The 18,571-nt window shown below is 51.6% G+C and overlaps 7 protein-coding genes and 1 non-coding gene across 8 annotated transcripts; 4 read left to right on the top strand and 4 right to left on the bottom strand.

The window, feature by feature from the left end:
* Positions 1-608: 608 nt before the first annotated feature.
* On the bottom strand, positions 609-3,368 carry ATG9 (autophagy protein atg9; the record flags this gene model as incomplete). The annotated part of the gene is made up of 2 exons (XM_051727481.1): positions 609-2,517; positions 2,566-3,368. The coding sequence occupies 2 exons, from the start codon at positions 3,366-3,368 to the stop codon at positions 609-611; spliced, it is 2,712 nt and encodes a 903-aa protein (XP_051592794.1).
* A 340-nt stretch (positions 3,369-3,708) lies between these two features.
* Positions 3,709-5,840, top strand: COG6 (Golgi transport complex subunit 6; the record flags this gene model as incomplete). The annotated part of the gene is made up of 2 exons (XM_051727480.1): positions 3,709-4,002; positions 4,050-5,840. The coding sequence occupies 2 exons, from the start codon at positions 3,709-3,711 to the stop codon at positions 5,838-5,840; spliced, it is 2,085 nt and encodes a 694-aa protein (XP_051592793.1).
* A 149-nt stretch (positions 5,841-5,989) lies between these two features.
* J4E82_001163 (uncharacterized protein) lies at positions 5,990-6,491 on the bottom strand (the record flags this gene model as incomplete). Its single annotated transcript, XM_051727479.1, has 2 exons — positions 5,990-6,165; positions 6,296-6,491. 2 exons carry the CDS (start codon positions 6,489-6,491, stop codon positions 5,990-5,992), a joined length of 372 nt encoding a protein of 123 aa, XP_051592792.1.
* Positions 6,492-6,710: 219 nt separating this feature from the next.
* Positions 6,711-7,950, top strand: J4E82_001162 (uncharacterized protein; the record flags this gene model as incomplete). Its single annotated transcript, XM_051727478.1, has 2 exons — positions 6,711-6,772; positions 6,876-7,950. The coding sequence occupies 2 exons, from the start codon at positions 6,711-6,713 to the stop codon at positions 7,948-7,950; spliced, it is 1,137 nt and encodes a 378-aa protein (XP_051592791.1).
* Positions 7,951-8,151: 201 nt separating this feature from the next.
* J4E82_001161 lies at positions 8,152-8,236 on the top strand. Its single transcript has one exon. It is a non-coding gene; the product is annotated as a tRNA-Asn (tRNA).
* Positions 8,237-8,546: 310 nt separating this feature from the next.
* On the bottom strand, positions 8,547-9,242 carry J4E82_001160 (uncharacterized protein; the record flags this gene model as incomplete). The annotated part of the gene is made up of 1 exon (XM_051727477.1): positions 8,547-9,242. The coding sequence occupies one exon, from the start codon at positions 9,240-9,242 to the stop codon at positions 8,547-8,549; it is 696 nt and encodes a 231-aa protein (XP_051592790.1).
* Positions 9,243-10,413: 1,171 nt separating this feature from the next.
* J4E82_001159 (uncharacterized protein) lies at positions 10,414-11,983 on the top strand (the record flags this gene model as incomplete). The annotated part of the gene is made up of 2 exons (XM_051727476.1): positions 10,414-10,846; positions 10,899-11,983. 2 exons carry the CDS (start codon positions 10,414-10,416, stop codon positions 11,981-11,983), a joined length of 1,518 nt encoding a protein of 505 aa, XP_051592789.1.
* Positions 11,984-15,192: 3,209 nt separating this feature from the next.
* J4E82_001158 (uncharacterized protein) lies at positions 15,193-17,124 on the bottom strand (the record flags this gene model as incomplete). Its single annotated transcript, XM_051727475.1, has 1 exon — positions 15,193-17,124. The coding sequence occupies one exon, from the start codon at positions 17,122-17,124 to the stop codon at positions 15,193-15,195; it is 1,932 nt and encodes a 643-aa protein (XP_051592788.1).
* Positions 17,125-18,571: the final 1,447 nt, after the last annotated feature.

The following is an 18,571-nucleotide window of genomic DNA, read 5'->3' as shown; positions in this document are numbered from 1 at the left end:
TCCCTTCCGCTTTCGAGGCCTCTGCTTAGGTTCAGGATTGAGAGATGAGTTGTGTGCATGACGATCATGGGTCCAATGGGAATTCGGTTACGGCGTGATTTGCTTTCTTCATCAGTTGTGGATGAAGGCTGGAGGATGAATATCTGCGGCGTGTAACTGTAGAGAACAACCAGACACAGCCGGACAATGACAAATGATACAACAAACTCTCCGTTCAATATCCTTGTATTCATGAATCTTTTACAGGTAACCTAACACTGTCCTGACATACGAAGAATTCTGTTTTTGATGTTTGATACATCCGGACATGGAAAACGTATCTTAAACCTGTAGGCCGTAATCTACGCCTAGGGCTTGCACATTCATCAGAAAAGTAATAACAATGGACATGTACGTCACCTGCAAATGGAAGCACGTCTTAACGGCGATCAGCAGTTGCCATCTATGATTGGTAGTGACGTCACTCTCGTAATTGAACAATTGCAATCGATTTCTACTTGTAATATGCGTATGACTTGTGGTATAAGTTTCCAGCCCAACAACGCCCGTTGCCAAACGCCATTCCATCCTCAACATGACGAGAGGCAAATGCAATACAAAAATAGAATCTAGACACCAACACCAGCACCTCGTCCTTCAGCTTGTGCACGAGAGAACTGCTGCAAGAGCTGTAGTACACCTCCACGGTTATTGCCTGGTTCCTCCTCCTCTTCCTCGTCATCCTGCGCAAGGCGACTTGTTCGCCAAGAGTCGCCCAGTGTGCTTTCCTCTTCAATACGTGTATTCGACGGTCCAGGTCCATCCGGAACTGCTTGGAGAGGCGTTCGGTACCTGCCATGTGGCGCTTGACGTGGCGAACCGCGCAGCACCGACGCAGAAGAGGGTTGGTGGTGAGGATCGAGAAGAACAGAATTCATGGGCTCATCCCTAGTACCTGTTCTATGTCTTGGTGTCCTCTGCTGGGGATTCTGGCGTCCAGTCGGACCTCTACTTGTTCCTCTTGCGCCCATCTCTACTGGCTGAGCGGTCTGCGACATGGAGCCAAAGTTATTTGGGAACTGTGGTGGAGGATTGAACTGGCCCCGTCCTTGAAGACGACCATTGTAGCCACGCCCAGAGTTCTGGTACGTGTCCAAGAAGCCGTAGTATGATGCCATCATCTTGTTGTCTTTAGCCATGAAATAGTCTTCTCGAAGATCCGGATCTTCTCTTGGGGCCGCAGTTCCGTTCGCGGGAATATTGTTGGCGTTGCGTGTGGTCTTTGTAGACGGAAACATGGAGTAGGAACATGTTACACCCAGGCCGTCGACCACAATGGAAAATTCACGGAAGAAGTCAACAATACGATCGCTACATTTGGGCAACCGGAAGATGAGGAGAAAAGGAGTAATGACCATGCTGAGTATCTCTTCGGCAAAGATGAGAATCTTGGGCTGGTATAGTTGAGCGAATTCGGCGCGAACCTCGTCCGTGTGTAACCTATCACGCCACGACTCCGGCTCGTAGCGCGTGTGGTAGATGACATGGTTGAGATAGTAGGATGGATCTGTGACCTGATCATCCTGAGGGCTGCTCCCACGTGCAACGCGGTAGATTGTACTAAGGATACCGATCCAGAAGATAGCAGTCTTTCCAGGTGTGATCTCAAAGTTGAGGAACAACTCTGAGTCAAGTAGTGTGAACACCACGAGGACAAACGCAAAGGCTCCCGCGATGAAAGCTACAAATGAGGAGACCTGTTCGGTCTTGTCTTTAGGGAATTGGGCGAGGTAGAGATTTGCGTACGGATAGGCCATATTACGGCGGCGGGCGAAATAATGAGGAAGCTCGTTGAATTCGCGGAACTTCCACTGAGCAAACGTGGTGAAATCGCGGTTGCTGAGTTGGCCAGGGTCCTTGTGGTACTCGGTGAAGTATTTGAACATGTATGATGCAAGCACGAATACTACAGCGGCAGGTGCGCATAGGATACTAATGATACCTGTCCAGAAGAAGCGGGTTTTTAACCTCTTAACCAGCTCTCGGCGGTTGCGCTCCTTGAGGAAATCGGGGTTGAACTGGCCGTTTGGTCCACTAAAGACGAAGTCCATGACGGCGAGGTTGACGTGCCACCTAGTTGTTTCCGAGAAGATGTACCGGTCACCAATAAAGGGAAGCGGAACAGTGACATCCAATATCTCTTTGTTGAATAAAGCGATCAGGTAATTGTCACGACGCATGAGACGACCTGCAATGTCAATAGCATCTAGTCGCTGCCTGCTTTTTGAATCGAGCAACTTGCGCGTCTGTGGGGACAGATTCGATGCAGTCGCCAAGTTCAAGTCCCGTAATGCCATGATGCGTGTCACTACCTGCTGCCACTGTATCGTTTGTATGTCGCGGTCGGGAATATCGAGAAGATAGTGATAAAAGTCGTGCATGGCTCGAAGTCGGGGTACGTCTGTGACTAGGGTGTAGAATGAGTAGAGCCAGTAGATGAGGAAGAGCCAGAGGGCGAATATCCAAAAACCATGGATTCTATATCATGTCAGTCTAGAACCGTGTTCACAGGATTGGATGACCTACCTCGCAGCGCACTTGGGTACCAAGACCTGGCTCATCTTGTTGCTCTCTGACAGCTTGGAGTAGTCAATACACCAGCCAAGGAATGTCATGAATCCGACTACAAAAGCAGTTTGCGCGAGCGTTAGAGCTCGTCTCAGAAGGATCGAGTATATTCCGCAGCCGACGTAGTATTCGTAGACCTCGGTCATGTAGTTGTCCAAGTCCGTCTGATTCACCCACAGCCACATTGCCTTCTCCTTCCGGTCGGCTACAAAGTGACCGGGCCTACTGGTATGTCCCCACGGCCGCGAAGATGGGCCGCTCCTATCCTCATCGTGCAGCCGCTGCTGTGTTCGGGTGGCATCCCATTGTGCCCGTGTCTGCCGCGTGGCTGGGCCAGGCACCGGCATGGGAAGGCCTTGATTGCGCTGGGTCGAACTTGGCCCAGGCTCGTGTCCTCCTTCGAGAAGCAAAGACTGTGGTACGTCGTCGTCGTCATCTAGCGGTACGGTGCGAGCTGGAGCTGGCTGTCTCCAAGCTGGCATGCGACTCGCGGTATTGATGCCCGGCGGAGCGTTGCGTTTGGCCTCGGGAGAGACGGCGCGACTCTCAGCCGTCATCTGGCTTGAAGAGGCCTCCTCGAGCAGGTGTGCCAGGTCTTGCTCCTCGAAGCGAGCCTCAAAGTTCTCCTCGTCAATGTCCATCTCGTGGCGCTCCTCGGTCGAGGTGGAGTCGCGGCGGGCGTGGGCGGTGAGGGGTTCGCGTTCGTATGTTTCGTCTGAAGCAGAAGGAAGTAGCCTAGACAGGAGGTTGGAGGCCATCATGGCTGATGTATAGTGATGCGCTCAGGCAGCGGCGGGGCGCGTGGCCGTGCTGTGCTGTGCTGCGCTGGGTCAAGCGTGTTTGGAGGATGGCAGAGTGGTCAGAGGACCGAAGACGTGATCCCCAAGAGTCAAGACGAGCCTCCATGAGCACTGACGTAAACCTAGTCAGTGATCATTTCAGCGTGATAGCGATTAGGAAGAGAGATGGTTGCGGCTATCCTAGGGCACATGGCAGTCACGCAGGTGACGCGACCGATATCGATAAGGCTCGGCTGCACTTGCCCCTTGTCAGCCCGATATGCCACCTTTCTGGGCCCAAAGTCACAACACCCATCCAGTCATGTCCGTGAGCTATTTCCAGGACCGGGCAACTCCCGCTTCTCAGAATGGCACCTCTCCGTCTTCTCCCTCTGTAGCCCCCGCGTCGCGAGGTACAAATGCCCTCTCGAGCAGGATCACCAGTGTGCTCTCTGCATCATACGCAGATCTAGAGATCCGCGATGCCTTGGAAACTCTGGATGCACGTCGAGTGCAGAACACTGCCGAGACACGACGTCAGTTGCGTCTAGATGTGCAGAAGGAGGTCATCGAGTGCAATGGCGAGATCATCAAGGACTTTGGTCAGGTTGCCGAAGTATGTTGCAACACGAACTGCTGAAAACATCAACTAAGCTCCACTAGCAACTCAAACGTATCGGAAGTGCTATCAGTAGCTTGAACACTTATTGCGCTGATATGCGCGGTCATATTGAGGCTGCCAACAGAGAGACTGGACCTGTCTTGGAAGAAGCCACAAGCCTCATCACTCAAAGGAAGCAGGTCGAATCTAAGCAGCAGATCTTGAACGCCTTTAGCACCCACTTCCTGATATCTGAAGAAGACGCCACTACTCTGACATCCACTGCTGAGCCTGTCAACGAAGACTTCTTCCAAGTCTTGACCCGCGTAAAGAAAATACATCACGATTGCCAAGTGCTGCTCGGAACCGAAGACCAACGATTGGGCTTGGAGGTGCTAGAACAGAGCTCCAAGCAACTCAACTCAGCCTTCCAGAAGCTATATCGGTGGATCCAACGCGAGTTCAAGACACTGGATCTAGAAAACCCGCAGATTAGTGCTTCTGTGCGCCGGTCTTTGCGCGTGCTAGCCGAACGTCCCACACTATTCCAAAGTTGTCTTGACTCCTTCGCCGAGGCACGAGAAGCCATTCTGTCCGACTCGTTCCATGCTGCGTTGACTGGATCGACTTCAGAAGAGCATATAGCCACCAAACCAATCGAATTCCATGCTCACGACCCACTGCGCTACGTCGGAGACATGCTTGCATGGGCTCACTCAACGACTGTATCGGAGAGGGAGGCACTCGAGAACCTCTTCATCTCAGATGGCGATGAAATCAAACGTTCCATTCAAGCAGGTCTTGAAAGCGAACCTTGGCTGAGAGGTGAAGAAGATGCAGAAGTCTTTGACGGACGAAAAGCTTTGAACCAGCTCGTCAGCCGCGATCTCACAGGCGTGGCTCGTCTCCTAAGGCAGCGTACTGAGCAGGTAGTTCAAAGCCATGACGATGCTACCCTTGCTTACAAGATCGCCAACTTGATCGGCTTTTACAAAGGAACCTTTTCCAAGCTGCTTGGACCAGATTCCGATGTCTTGGATGTATTTGACGGATTGGAAGCTTCTGCGATGCGGCAATTCCGTGCCAATATGAGGGACTACGTGGCCAATGTTCAAAGCGATCTTGCTGTAGCACCGGCCGACTTGTCTGCTCCCGAGTTTCTAGAAGATGCGCTTCAGATGCTTCGAACTCTCGCAAAGAGCTACGATACATCAGTTGCCGCAACGGAGGATAACGGTCAAGGGTTCCAGACTGTACTTGCGGAATCGCTAGATCCTTTCTTGAATGGCTGCGAAAATTTGCAGAAAGAGATGAAAGAGCCGGACAGCGCCATTTTCGCCATTAATTGCCTTTATGCAGCAAAAGAGGTGCTCTCTGCATATGCCTTCGCTAGCGAGCGAGTCAGCGAGATTGATGATACGATTGACGAGAACGTTGCAAAGTTGACAGACTACCAACATCAACACCTGATTCACGAGTCTGGTCTTGTCACTCTTCTCAATGCTCTTGAGGAGATCGATGATTCGCCAGAAAGTCTCAAGACAATCCCTGAGTTGGAAGCTTTCAAGCCAGATGCACTTGTCGCAGCCAGTCAGCAGCTGGATGAGTTTTTGCCGTCAGCTATCATTGACGCATCGGAAAACATCAAGCGGCTGCGTAACAGGAAGATGATACAGAATATCACCGAAGAAGCGGCTAGCAAATTCTGCGAGGACTTTGAAATTGTGGAGGGCAAGATGATAGCGGCCGATGATCTGACATACGATGAAGACAAGGAAGACGAGGAGCAGGAGCCCGGGTTGAGGGACTTGTTTCCTCGTACCAGTGGTGAGATACGGGTGCTACTCAGCTAGACGTCTGCAGTGACAAGTATGTACAAGCTAGTAGACAATGATCATGATATTCCACCTCATTCATGCATCGTATTCATCATTTCCATCATTTGTGACGCGCAAGTCTGTACTCATGCTCTCTCGAATGTCTAACTCGATGTGGTCACGCTTCACTGAGGTTTCTTCTTCTCCCACTCTTCTGGCGTATGGCACTTTGGCGTCCACGCATGTATCGCCGCAATTTCCTCTTTCAACGTCGAGTTGACTAGCCGATGCCGTGCTAGAGTGGTCTTCTTGGCAAACTGGGGAGACACGATGATGGCCTCATACATTTGCCCGCATCCGCCTATTCTTGTTCGTTAGTATGTGCTGAGGATACCAGTTGCCAAACCGTACTTGTCTAGTTCAACACCATGTTTACGACAAAACCCTCCTGGCTTGTTTTTGAACATTGGAAACCAAAAACTAGTACGTACCACTCAGATCTTCAATCTCAACGTAGGTTGCGCCCAAACCCTCCTTCAATTTCCTTTCCAGTCCCTCCATGGTCACGCCAGAAGTTGCCTGCACGTTCGTCGCTTCCTCGTCCGTCCTTGCACTCATATTGTTCGTAGCGTCTGGTTCGATGGCAAGATTATCAAGAGTTTTGTAAAGTTTGTGTCGTGGATCCATAGGTCGATGATGTGATATTGACTTGGTGTTCCTATCTTCGGATCTGATAAGATGCGGCTTCCAAACGGGGAAAGACCGGGATTTGGAGAGGGGAGGGGCTATGACGCATAGCTGCAGGGGTCACAGGCGCGTTAAGGCGGGATTGCTGCACGCGTAGTTTTGCTTTGCAATTGTTCATCTGGGAGCTGTATGTTTGCATCTACGGCACGACGATTCGCTATGAGTGCGACCACTGCTTCAGCGCCCTTTTCCAAGGCGGTGGTGAGGGCTATGCAGAAGCTGTAAGTGACATCAGATAGAATGCATCGTTCCCTCTTCGATGCATAGCAATTGACCAGGACCCCTACGCGATTCAAATAACATCATGTACTGACTGATTCAAAGGTACCCCCGTGAACTTGCAGACAACTCCTGGGACAATACTGGGCTGCTGCTTGAGGCGCCATTCGATCCGTCGCGACGCCAGTCAAACACCGTCCTCCTTACTATCGACCTTACGAAAGCTGTCGCCGACGAAGCAATCGCCCTTAACTCTTCCATTGTCATCGCATACCATCCTATCATATTCAGAGGCTTAAAGTCCTTGACTCTCGCGGATACCCAACAGCAATCGCTACTACGCCTTGCTAGCCATGGCATCAGTGTGTACAGCCCGCACACTGCGCTTGACTCAGCTCCAGGAGGGCTTGGGGACTGGCTAGCGGATATTGTAACAGGCACGAAGACGGTTCGTGACGGTTCAGATGCAGACGGTCAATCCGAAGCTACAAGCAACACAAACGCAGATGATGATGACCCCTTCGTCGAAAAGAAGAAGCGCCCTACATTCACCCTGCAACATCATCCGAGCCAGCCAATGCTCAGCTTTGGCAAGCTACCTGCCCCCACCACGGTCCCACTCACAGCTCCTCACAAGCGCGAAGCCATCAAACCTCAATCGCCAGCACTAGCCTCACACCCTGGAGCGGGTATGGGTCGCGTCGTAAGGTTCGACCACCCACAACCGCTTCCTACGCTACTCGATCGCATAGGCAAGGGACTCAACAACCCCAAGGGCTTCCCAATCGCCATACCACAGGACAAGACGATCTCTGATATTGAGATACGTAGCGTAGGCATATGTGCAGGCTCAGGCTCAGGCCTACTGAACGGTCTCGATGTGGATTTGCTGTTCACAGGCGAGATGGATCATCACTCGGCGCTTGCGGCGATCGAGAAGGGCAGGGTCGTTATCAGCTTGTTTCACAGCAATTCTGAGCGTGGCTTCCTGGCAGAGGTGTTGATGGAGCAACTAGAAGAGGCAGTGCAAGAAGAATGGACAAAGGTCAGAGAAGAGGAGAAGGACAACGAGGAATTCCAAGAGGCATTGGCGGACGATGACTTTGAGATTGGCGTCAGCGAGGTCGATCGAGATCCTTATGGCATAGTAGTACTGAAGAATGACGCAGAGGAGGCATAGCGACAGCAAATAGGACACAATACATGGGAAATCACGATGATGATATGGATGTGGAATTCGAGGTGGTGGGGTCCGGACCTGGTTGCCCCACTTCATTCCGCACAACTCACCATGCGACGACCGTGGCCCAATCTTCAGGGTAGTCAAGGGCCCATCATCGCCGTCCTATATAAATGGTACGATTTCTTGAATCTCAACAAATCCTCTGTGGCGCAATTGGCTAGCGCGTCTGACTGTTACACCAGTGGCTATCAGGAGGTTGGAAGTTCGAGCCTTCCCGGAGGAGGATTGTTTTTTTGCCTATGTTGTGTAGTCAGCACGTAGACATATGATCCGTATTCAGTACGAAGCTACAATTTTTTTCCTCTTTAGAACTGCTGAATGCATTTGCTAAAAACATACATTGACATACAGCATGATTGACACTTACTTTAGTATTGCATGAGGTCCGAGGTGACGAGTATTGCTTAGATGCGCCCAAGTAAAATACGTACTCGCCTCGTATGTGTTGCATCTCCAACGAGTAAATGGTAAGAAGATCGCATATCATCCCTTACTAAATACTCAATATCTCGTCTACAGGCTTTGAAAAATAATCAACACCGTGCATCTACCCGAATGATGACGCACTGCTTCGACATTGTATCGTACAAGCCAAACTCGCTTACAGTCCTCAGACAAATCTCCTCCAATCTAGCTTTTACCACGACCATTCTTACTTGATCCAATTGTTTCACGCCAACCTCGGGATTTCCGCTCGGTGAGCGCAGCTCTGGCCCTAACGATGGCATAACCCTACTGAGAAACCCTCTCCTCGAATGCCTTTGTGCACTATCCGCTTCACTTCTTCCATGCCCTCTGGGACTCCTGAGAACCGGGCTCGCATTCAGGTTTTCGCTTAGCATACGCTCCAACTCTACAATCACAACTTGCGGTCTCCAAAACTCTGTCCGATTCATTTGGCCTTCTAACCGCACGACTTTCGGCTCGTCTTCTGATGAGAAACCAACTACTTCTACCGGTTTGGAGTCGGAAGTGTCGAAGCTGTATTCAGACTTCTCTTCCACTGCGGGCAAAGGTATATCGGAGGGGAGCATGGCGATGGTTGTTTGGGCGATGCCGTAGGTAGCGCGTTCTTCGATTAGAGGAATGACGTGCCTTTCGATCACGGATTGAATGTGGTGTGTGCGGGTTGTGCTTAACTGATCGAGGATGGTCTGACCTCGTGTGGACCCTGGTGAGCTGTACTCTGAGTACGGTGGAGGAGAGGCTTGTTTTTCGTTTCGAGACATTGTCGAGATTTGAGATTGAGAGATGAAGGTTATCTAGGTATCGCTATGTGTAGAGGTGTGGAAGTGTAGATGCTGTGACATCAGAATCTCTGCGGCGATTCGAGTTCCTTGGTCAGTTACTTGCTCTCTTTACCAAACTTCTGTTTTCCGCTCCAGTGGCGGTAGTCAGAAGAGTCATTCATCGATATCTACGGATCTCGGCAAACCTATACTCTGGTTAGCAGATTTCTAGAAGTCAGCCCTGCCTCAATCCCGTATACTGATGCCTTAACTAGTCCTAAAGGGTACCTGTACAGTCTCGTGACATTATAAGCCATGGGAATAAGGACGCAGTGTTACGCTGCGCCGCCTATGGTAAGCGAATCACAAGCATGCATCTGCACGGTCGCGAGGCGTTCGGCCCGGGAAGCTTGGCGCAGTGAAGACAATGTCTTGGATGCGATAAGATAGAAGACAGTAACTTCAACCAGCAAGTTCGGGACGGAGGCTTGGGAACGCCCAGTTTGCACAGCGCGTTCCTGACTTTCGGCCTGAAGATCGCCTCACCGGCCCTTTTCTTTGAGCGATGCATTGCGCAGCAAAAAGACGCACCTATTTCGCTCACCGTGCTGGAATTATGCCTCTCAAAAGTCAAAATGCCGCTTCAGGACCAAGGCTGAGATGATCACATGTAGCAGGCTATGTGGCGCAAGGCAGAAGGCATTAACCTCTTTGGGATTAGTCATATGGTCTGTGCATGTGTTTCCACCAACACCAGACGAAGATGGTCACCGAGAACGCCTTTACATGCCGGCTGCACGGATAAGCCAGCATGTGCAAACATTATCTCAAAGACTTCGAGATGTATAAAATAGTCAATATGGCCCCTGTTTTGCCTGATACACCTCAGTACACCTGTTCATCATCATCCCGAGCCTCAATTCTGGTACGGTACAACCTTGAGTCCTTTACGAGCACATTAGGTACCGTGGTTCTATCAGCACCGCGTAACTCACGCAAAGCATTCATATATATTACTGAGTAGAGGTTCCTATCTTTTATAAGGGCTGCATCACTCCTCTTTACTACACCACCTGTTCCAACCTTCATCGACTATCCTCCGATATTGGACACCAACTCCATCAAAACTACCATCAGCATCATCTGAGTTTTTCAAAAACCAGCCGTCAGCATGTGGTACCATGTCGCAGAGCCGAATTCCTACCTCGTTATTACGGGTGTAGGAATCGAGAAAGTCTTAATTAAGAAGAAAGCTTTTGTATACCCCCTACAAAAGGTCTCGAAGATCTCGATTACACCCTTTGACTTCTCCATGGCCCTCCAGGCTATGACTATCGAGAAACTTAAATTTGCTCTACCAGCAGTCTTCACAATCGGCCCTGCAGATAGCCCTGAAGCTCTTGAGAAATACGCCGTATTGCTCACTGGAGAAAGCGATGGCAGTCCTACTCAAACAGCAGCTAAGGGTGTTGTCTCAGTTGCTGAGGGTCGCAATCATGTTCAAGAGATTGTCAAAGGTATTATTGAGGGTGAGACTCGAAGCATCGTCTCCACCATGACTATGGAAGAACTTTTCCGTGAGCGTAAGATCTTCAAGGACAAAGGTAAGCTCGAAATCTACAGATTACCTATACGGCAGACACTAATTGCGAGTAGTAATTCAGCAAGTGCAATCTGAGCTGGACCAATTTGGTCTTTGCATTTACAACGCCAACGTCAAGGAACTACAAGACACACCAGGTTCAGAGTACTTTGCTTTTCTTTCTCGCAAGGCGCACGAGGGCGCTCTCAACCAAGCTAAGGTCGATGTCGCCCATGCTCGTATGCAAGGTGAGGTCGGAGAGGCTGAAAAGCAAGGAAAGACAAAGCAAGAAGTCGCCAAGATCCACGCCCAGACTGCCGTCCTCGAAACCGAACGTAAAGCCGAGAAGGCCACGGCAGATGCAAAGTTCACCGACAAGGAGATTGAGATTGGCCGCGACCTCAATGTTGCTCGAATCAACGCTAAGCGTGAAGCTGAACGCCGTGATGCGGAGCTGCAGACGGAAGTCGAGAAGAAGAGGGCACTCATGGAGCTTGAACGTCTTCGAGCAACCAAGGTTGTGCAGGCTAAGATTGAGAAGGAAAGTTCCCAGCAGCAGGCTGACGCAGAACTGTACACCCAAGAGAAGGCAGCAGATGCAAGCAAGTACGGCCAGCAAGCCGAAGCTGAAGCTGCTGCTTTCCGTCGACTCCGCGATGCTGAGGCAAACTTCCAGGCGAAAGAGCGCGAAGCCGAGGCGAACTTCATCGTCTCCAAGCGTCAGGCTGAAGCAGAATATTTCGCCCAGGAGCGTGCAGCTCAAGCCCACCTCATCACCCAACAGCGCGAGGCCGAAGGTCTTTCCGCGATGGCCAAGGCCTACGGCGACATGGCAAATGTTCTCGGTGGTCCTCAAGGTCTCATGCAATACCTCATGCTCACCAACGGCACATACGAGAAGCTTGCGCAAGCCAATGGTAACGCTATCAAGGGACTTCAACCAAAGATCAATGTCTGGAACACTGGCAGCCAGGGTAGTGAGGGCATGGCGGATCCGTCGGCACCTATTCGCAACCTGTTCCAGAGCCTGCCACCTCTTCTCAGCACTATTCATGATCAGACTGGTATGGCGCCACCTACCTGGTTAGCGCAGATGCCTCAGCAGAACGGTGATTTGAGCAAGATGCATCTGAGGAACGGTAGTGATATATCCTCGTAGAGAGGTGGCATGACCGGCGTTGTTGATGAACGGAGACAAATTGCACAAACGAGAGGTGGGCTGTGGATGTCAGTGTCTTTTTCTACGTCATTAGTTGCTATACCCCGGCTTGGCCACGGCTAGGAGTTCGGGATACGTTGTTGTACTATTTGCTTTTTCTTAGAACAAGGTCCGTTGCTTTTACCATAATATAGACTTATCATAATGTACAATGCTATAAAAACATACTACTATACTTGGATGCGAACAGTCCCAGTGATGCAAAAGAGAGACCCAGCTTGATAACAGATACATCTCGAATATCTAATGCGTTGTGTAGTCTTTTATTATATAAAGCCACATTGCACGACAATCGTTAAGAAATTAGTCTACCGAGGTACGATCTGAAGGCAATAAATGGAAGATGGAAGTGAAGAATACGCATCCTCTACGGGAGCATAATCGAAACATCAGAACCTCTCACCTTAGCACGATGCGTATATTGAGGGGCAGCTTCCCACGCCAGCTCCAGATTCCTTCGGACATCTCGAATCTACGACACCCCCACATGCTATATGGATTGACTGTTCAGCACGACTCACCGCCTAAAGTCCTCAAGCACTGGCCTGAGCTAGTGCAAATTCCACGGGAGAAGTGTGCTCGCTACTAAAAGCTAGAGTACTCGACTACACACATATAGGACATCCCTTGTCCTGTGCGGTTAGATTTTTGCGACGAGCATATTGGTGGTATCGAACGGCGTGACAACGTCCCGAGGAGCCGGCATCGCATGCAACACGATGGCTTGCCAAATCCAGATTTCAGTACTCATCAATAGTCGCTTTCTTTTGCACACCGTATGAGAATAAGAGTACCTACTCGGATCCTGGTGGTGCACTCGAAGGTACTGCGTGATACTTTGAATGTAGGTTGTGAGTCCAGTACGTTTGGTCATCCAACATGGAAACCTCGGGCAGAGTTCCGCGTGCGTCAAGAGACAGCAGCCAGGCCTAGGTGCTTCCGAGATACGATATCCTAAGCAACAAACAATTAGTTCACCAGTCGACATGCTTGTAAGATGGAAGTTGCCATGTCGATGGAGGATCCGAAGGCTGCGCCGAATGGCCTCGGATAAACGCGAACGCGTGGAGCGACGGAGAAAATATCCTGACCAAGCATAGGTAGATAACTACCCGCATAGAAGATCGTAAGACGGTGAGATCTAGTTCAGTCTCCAATATTGCAAAGGCGATCCGTCGCCTTAGGCTTGCCTCAGTTGCCGTGGTAATACTGAAGATGACGCCAGTGTTCAGCCCGATATCATCATCCGTCGAACCTTCCGCATGCAGCGTCTCCACACACACCCCGCCCCCTCAACGTGAAACCGGCCACGGCTGAAGTTTTTCAACGCGTGTCGTCAGTATCGTGTTATGGTGTCGTGAGAACACTAAAGCAAACAAGGGCCTGGAACGGAGATTATCAGGGTTGGGCTGTGTGATGAGGGGAATAAACATCGGCGACCGATGATCTCGAGCTCACTCAGCAAGCGAGGTCCGCTTCTCCATATACGCGTTTAGTAAAACCTGCGTCTACTATACATGCTCACCGGCAGACGCATAAGCATCCGCACCCAATACCATTGCCAAAGGGCTTATCCCTAGTTGCCAAAAGCAACTCAGCCGCTGCACTAGATAGGTCACCAATGCACGCGATGAATCCTTCTCAGGGTGCCCCTCTCCATGCCAAACCATGACTTTACCGCATCCGGTCCAACTATTACGCAGTCAACACGTCCTTTGACACGTCTCACGCGTTCGCGGTAGCACATGATCTACTTCCGACGCGTCGCACCAGCACAAGGGCACGGGCTGAGAAACTTGGCACGCGACGTGCGACACAATTCCATCACAACTCTCCACACAATAAGCCCAAGTGGGTACTACGGCTTATGCTCGCACTGTCTGACTGGCCGGACAGCTACGGCAGCGAGGAAAACGTTAGGCCTCGGCGTAATGCCTGGGCTAATTGTGCATGCGGCCGCGAAACTTCAACTTCGGGGTTGGTGTTGTGGGCTGGTTCCATCCGCTTGCTGCATGTTTTATTTTTTCTGCCGGAAGATCGTTAGATGGTCCTCGTCGGTCAGGCTCATCTGTACACAGATAGAGATTCAGGACTTATTGGCTTCTTGTTCTATACCGTGTGTTGAAACAGCTGTTGCTTTTCATCAAAGAGAATGAATGCGGTGCAGCAGGGGGATCCATCGCGTCGTGGCTTAGGGCTAACTGCCTACCATGGATCATGGGCAGAAGGCACAGACCAGACATGATGACGCCTGTGCTCACGTTACGGAACTACTTTACGGCACGGCGGTGCGGAGATCAGTGCACTGAGAGGGGCTTAGGTGGAACGCACAGTCTCTTCTTCACACTCTTTTCATTTGAATCATCCATTTCATTCATTACTAGTTCATCTGCTCGAAGCATCTGTATTCCTTCAGAAAGGACCAGCTGATCTGTCAAAGTGTTTAGGCTCTTCTCCGAACCGTCAACCCCGCTATATCACCCATCCAGCCGATCCATTCCTTCGGACCAAATCCATATCGAAGCAGATGTCACTGAAAGACAAGAGACTGGGTATTAGTCGTTCACGCTTCGAGACAGTCATTGAGATTCGTGAAGACTCCATACCCGATTGGCGCCGATATCCCACCCACGCTTCGTAACGTTCATCATGTCCGTCGTGATAGAAGAGAAAGACATGAACACTAGGAAATAAGAAACCGATCTGTATGGTCGGTTGATAAAGAGAGGAAGCTATAGCCGAGCAAGAATGCCTGGATACGCAAAAGAGATGGGGAAGCCGAAGCCGTAGGTTTGGTCGGACGTCGTCTGTTGTAGGGCCTTCCATACCGAACCCAACGTCGCTCTCGGCCTCCCACACCCAAATTATTGAAGTTCATCGAAGACACATGTAGCCACATGATCATGTCCAAGAAGTAAAAGTCGAGAACATGAACCAAGAAGCAATCCAACGTGCAGAGATCTGCCGCTGAAGAAGGTCGAAGTTGGTATAGACAAGACAAAGGAAATGCTTTTGACAGAAAGCAGGTTTAGGCTGTGAGCCAAAAGGCAAGTGTATGCAATGACAACGCTTGAGGCTGTCGGTCGTAACGCCGATGATGCAACCATGCTTAGGTGCATAGATTAAGCGGAAGAGAAGACAATCGAGCTCTACGATCGATATAGGTGTGCCGAGTCGCTAGGCATGCCGGCGAAACGCTGTTCGAATGAAGCTGGAGGCTCGAAGCTATGCGAGAGTGCCGCTCGAGGAAAGGTATTACTTGATCGACCAACGAATGGTGAGCCTAGTCGAACAGTACCTTTACTTTGAACATCTGCTGGCACAGCAGGCGAGGTCTGAGCTGGGCTAGGCATAGCAGATCCAGCATGTGCGAACGGGTTGAACCCTGACGGGTCGTTGACTAGAGGTAGTCGCCGGGCACCTTCCATCATGTCGCCCAAGCTGAAACCACGGCTCCTTACACGACGATGGCTTGACTCGGCTGGTGCCCCAAATATCTCGTTGACGAAGCTCTCTCCGCGGTTTCGTGCTCTATCTTCGAAGCTGTTGTGAAGTGCGCGTCGCTTGAACACCCTCGACTTGGGTCGAGGCGCGTGCAGTTGAAAAGGCGAGCCGAGACGTGGTGTTTGGGAAGAGGATGACTGCGCGTGCCACGTTCGCGCGTTGCTCTGGTTCATCTTGCTGTTGGTAGACTCAGACCTCGCATGGAATGGTGAGCCTAGCACGTTGCCCAATCCCAGGCCGATATGGAGCGATTGCGACTTCTGGTGAGCAGAAGAACGCGCACTTGACCATGTTCGCGGCGACGGTCTCGGTGTTATATCCTTGGTAAGTTGCGACAACGGGTTACCCAACTGCATCGATGCTGCGGTGCTTGTAGCCAGCGACAGATTCATGTCCCTTGTGGAAAAGCTAGTAGAGCCGAACGGCGAGGACAACGGTTGCTGTTCTTGTTGCTGTGGTTGCGTCTGTTGCGTCTGTTGCATCGGTTGCATCGGTTGCGGCTCTGGCTCAGGTGGGGGAGAGGATTGTAGCGGCGAAGGCGATCGACGAAGCATACGCTGATAGTGTGCAGACAGAGTCGGTTTCTGCTTAGCCAAGTCTCGTAGTCGCTTTCGACATTGCTTCTCGCTAGGGAAGCGTGTTGATGACTTGCTTGACAGAGTGATAGGTGTGTTGTTGCCGCTCCTTATCGACCTTAGGGCACTTGGTGTACCAGTCAGGGGGTGGGATTGTGGGGTCGCGTGCGGGCCAGCGCGAGTGTGCTTTGGGCCCTTCCAGGTCTTGCGGGCCATCCTCGCCACACGATGGCATACTCCATTCGGGGGAGTCGTGCTCGGCAGAGCCTTGAACGGCGTCACTGTAGGATCTTGGAGATACTTCATGTAAGTCATCCACAAGTGGTGATCCATTTCTTGGTTGAAGGATGCTCTCAATCTTAGCTTCTTAGCAGGGCGAGGTTGTGGGGTAGCCATCGAAGGTGAGGCCGGACGTTGAGACTTGTTCGTGGGTGGGCAGAACGCGAAGGGGTCTGATGATTCGTCTTCTAGACTGGTGCAGCTGCCGCTTCGCGACATGAATGAGCCAATGCTATCGCAGGACGAGACAGACGAGTCTGAGAAGCCCGACGAAGAGGTAGGTCTGCTTGATGATTCACTCTGACTGACATGTGGGACGTCAGACCAGTCCTGAGGTCCTTCGTAGTGGCTGATGGTCCTCATCTGCGCAACAGGAGTCTTGGGAGGAGAGAGGATACGGCTGAAGCCGAATCCTGGAGACAGGAACGCGTCGTTTTGTGGCAGTGAGTATGGTGGCAGATCGCTCGAAGTTTCTGACATGATCTCGGGGGCCTCAATGGTTGGAATGGGTTGCTGGTTCATGACTGCGTCCATGCTGTCGTGGTTCAAGGCCATGGTGGCACGGCGACGACGGACCTTGAGCACTTGTCGAGGCGGTGGCGGCGGTTGCAGCTGTTCGGGTTGTGGCTCTGGCTCGGGTGTTTGTGGAGCCGGGCCGTCACGGTAATGGAACATGAAGTTCCTTGGTAAGGTAGTAGATAGGTTGGGGCGTTCGGCGTCCATGTTGCTAACGTATTGAGATGACCGGGATGTCGGGTGTTTCAGGATACGGTCGTCTTTGACCACACCAAGAGGTCAATCTCAAAGAAAGTGCAAGGAGGCACGACAGTTCAGGCACGACAGTTCAGGCACGACAAACGATTAATGCATCCAGTTCGAGCGTGGTCCGATTGTTGTCGGGTTGGTTTGATTATGCAGGGCGGTAGGTTCGATATGGCGCGGGTCCCAGCAGCTGTTTGGTACTCTGCGAACGCGACAGTGCGGCTGCAGGGAGGTTACACGTGCAATCAGGATCGAGTGCGGCTTGATAAAGCGAGCGTACTATCGCAAGGCGTCGCGCACTCTTAGATGCAGTGGCAACGGGCGTTTTCAGTGTTGCAGAAGCTCTACAGCCGAGGACAATGCACAAGAGGTCCTTGTGGTGAGGATGGCGCGTAGCTCCAAGTCGCGACAACAGCTTGCAACTGGCGAAAACGCGATTAGCAAAAGTCGAAGACGACGCGCAAAGGTCCAGAGACGGGTGCGAAGACGCGTGGATTATCGTAAAGGTGGATGATGGCGGGTTTTTGGCAAAATATGGGAGTCGTGGGTCGCGGTGAACGGTCCGGGTGCGTGGGCGGAAGGGAAGTGGGCGCCTTATTCCGCGTCCATGGAATGCGCAAGCGAAAGTCAAGATTCGTGAAAGACGTAAAGGAAACGGTCGTCAGGAAGTCGCGTGGCGCGCACGGGAGTGCGACGGGCGAGGTCGGCTCGGGATGGTCGTGAAAGTCGTGATGGTGAAGGTGATGTGCGGTGAGGTTCGCAAAAGTCGGCTGACGGTTGCTGCCCGGCTAGTGCGAGACAGCGGATGGGCTTAGACCAAGATCGTCGATAGAACCTCTGCAAACCCACCAAGTGCCCCGAGCCCCATACAAAATCAAACACTTCTCGTCCAACACTTTTTTTCAAGTCGCCCACACGAGGCGGCATGCGCTTCTGTGCCTTGGTCTGCGCACTACTCTGCCCTTTGTGCTTCCACACACCACGTGAAGCTGTTGCCGCAGACTCTCGATAACGAAACTGACGCGTTTCGACGCGCTCATCTCTCCCGGCCTAACCGCATCCAAGCTGCCATGGTCTGTGCAGTCATACCTTGACCGTGGCGCTCTTTTCGACGGCGGCCCCTGCATAGAGGCCTTGTTTTTCTGCAAGCACGAACACATGTCACGACTTTTCCATCCAGTCTCCCGCTGCCAACTCGCTGCAAGCTTGTGGGCGGTCTCGCCGCTTGCATAACGGCCACTCCCCGTTGTCTTTTGCTTTTCCTCCCCACTTCACCACATACACTTCTTCTGCACCGTCGTCGACTTGAACGAGCGACGACCAGCAGAAACCTGCCACCTATGCGCTACGCGACACACTACGCACGGCCAATGCCACACTGGAGAACCCCAATTCGCTACGACTCTAA

Source organism: Alternaria postmessia, assembly GCF_024291825.1.
Source record: "Alternaria postmessia strain BMP 2775 chromosome Unknown scaffold_4, whole genome shotgun sequence".
NCBI classification, from domain to species: domain Eukaryota; kingdom Fungi; phylum Ascomycota; class Dothideomycetes; order Pleosporales; family Pleosporaceae; genus Alternaria; species Alternaria postmessia.
Note: the sequence above shows the minus strand (reverse complement) of the source record. Positions and strands in the feature narration are given on the sequence as shown.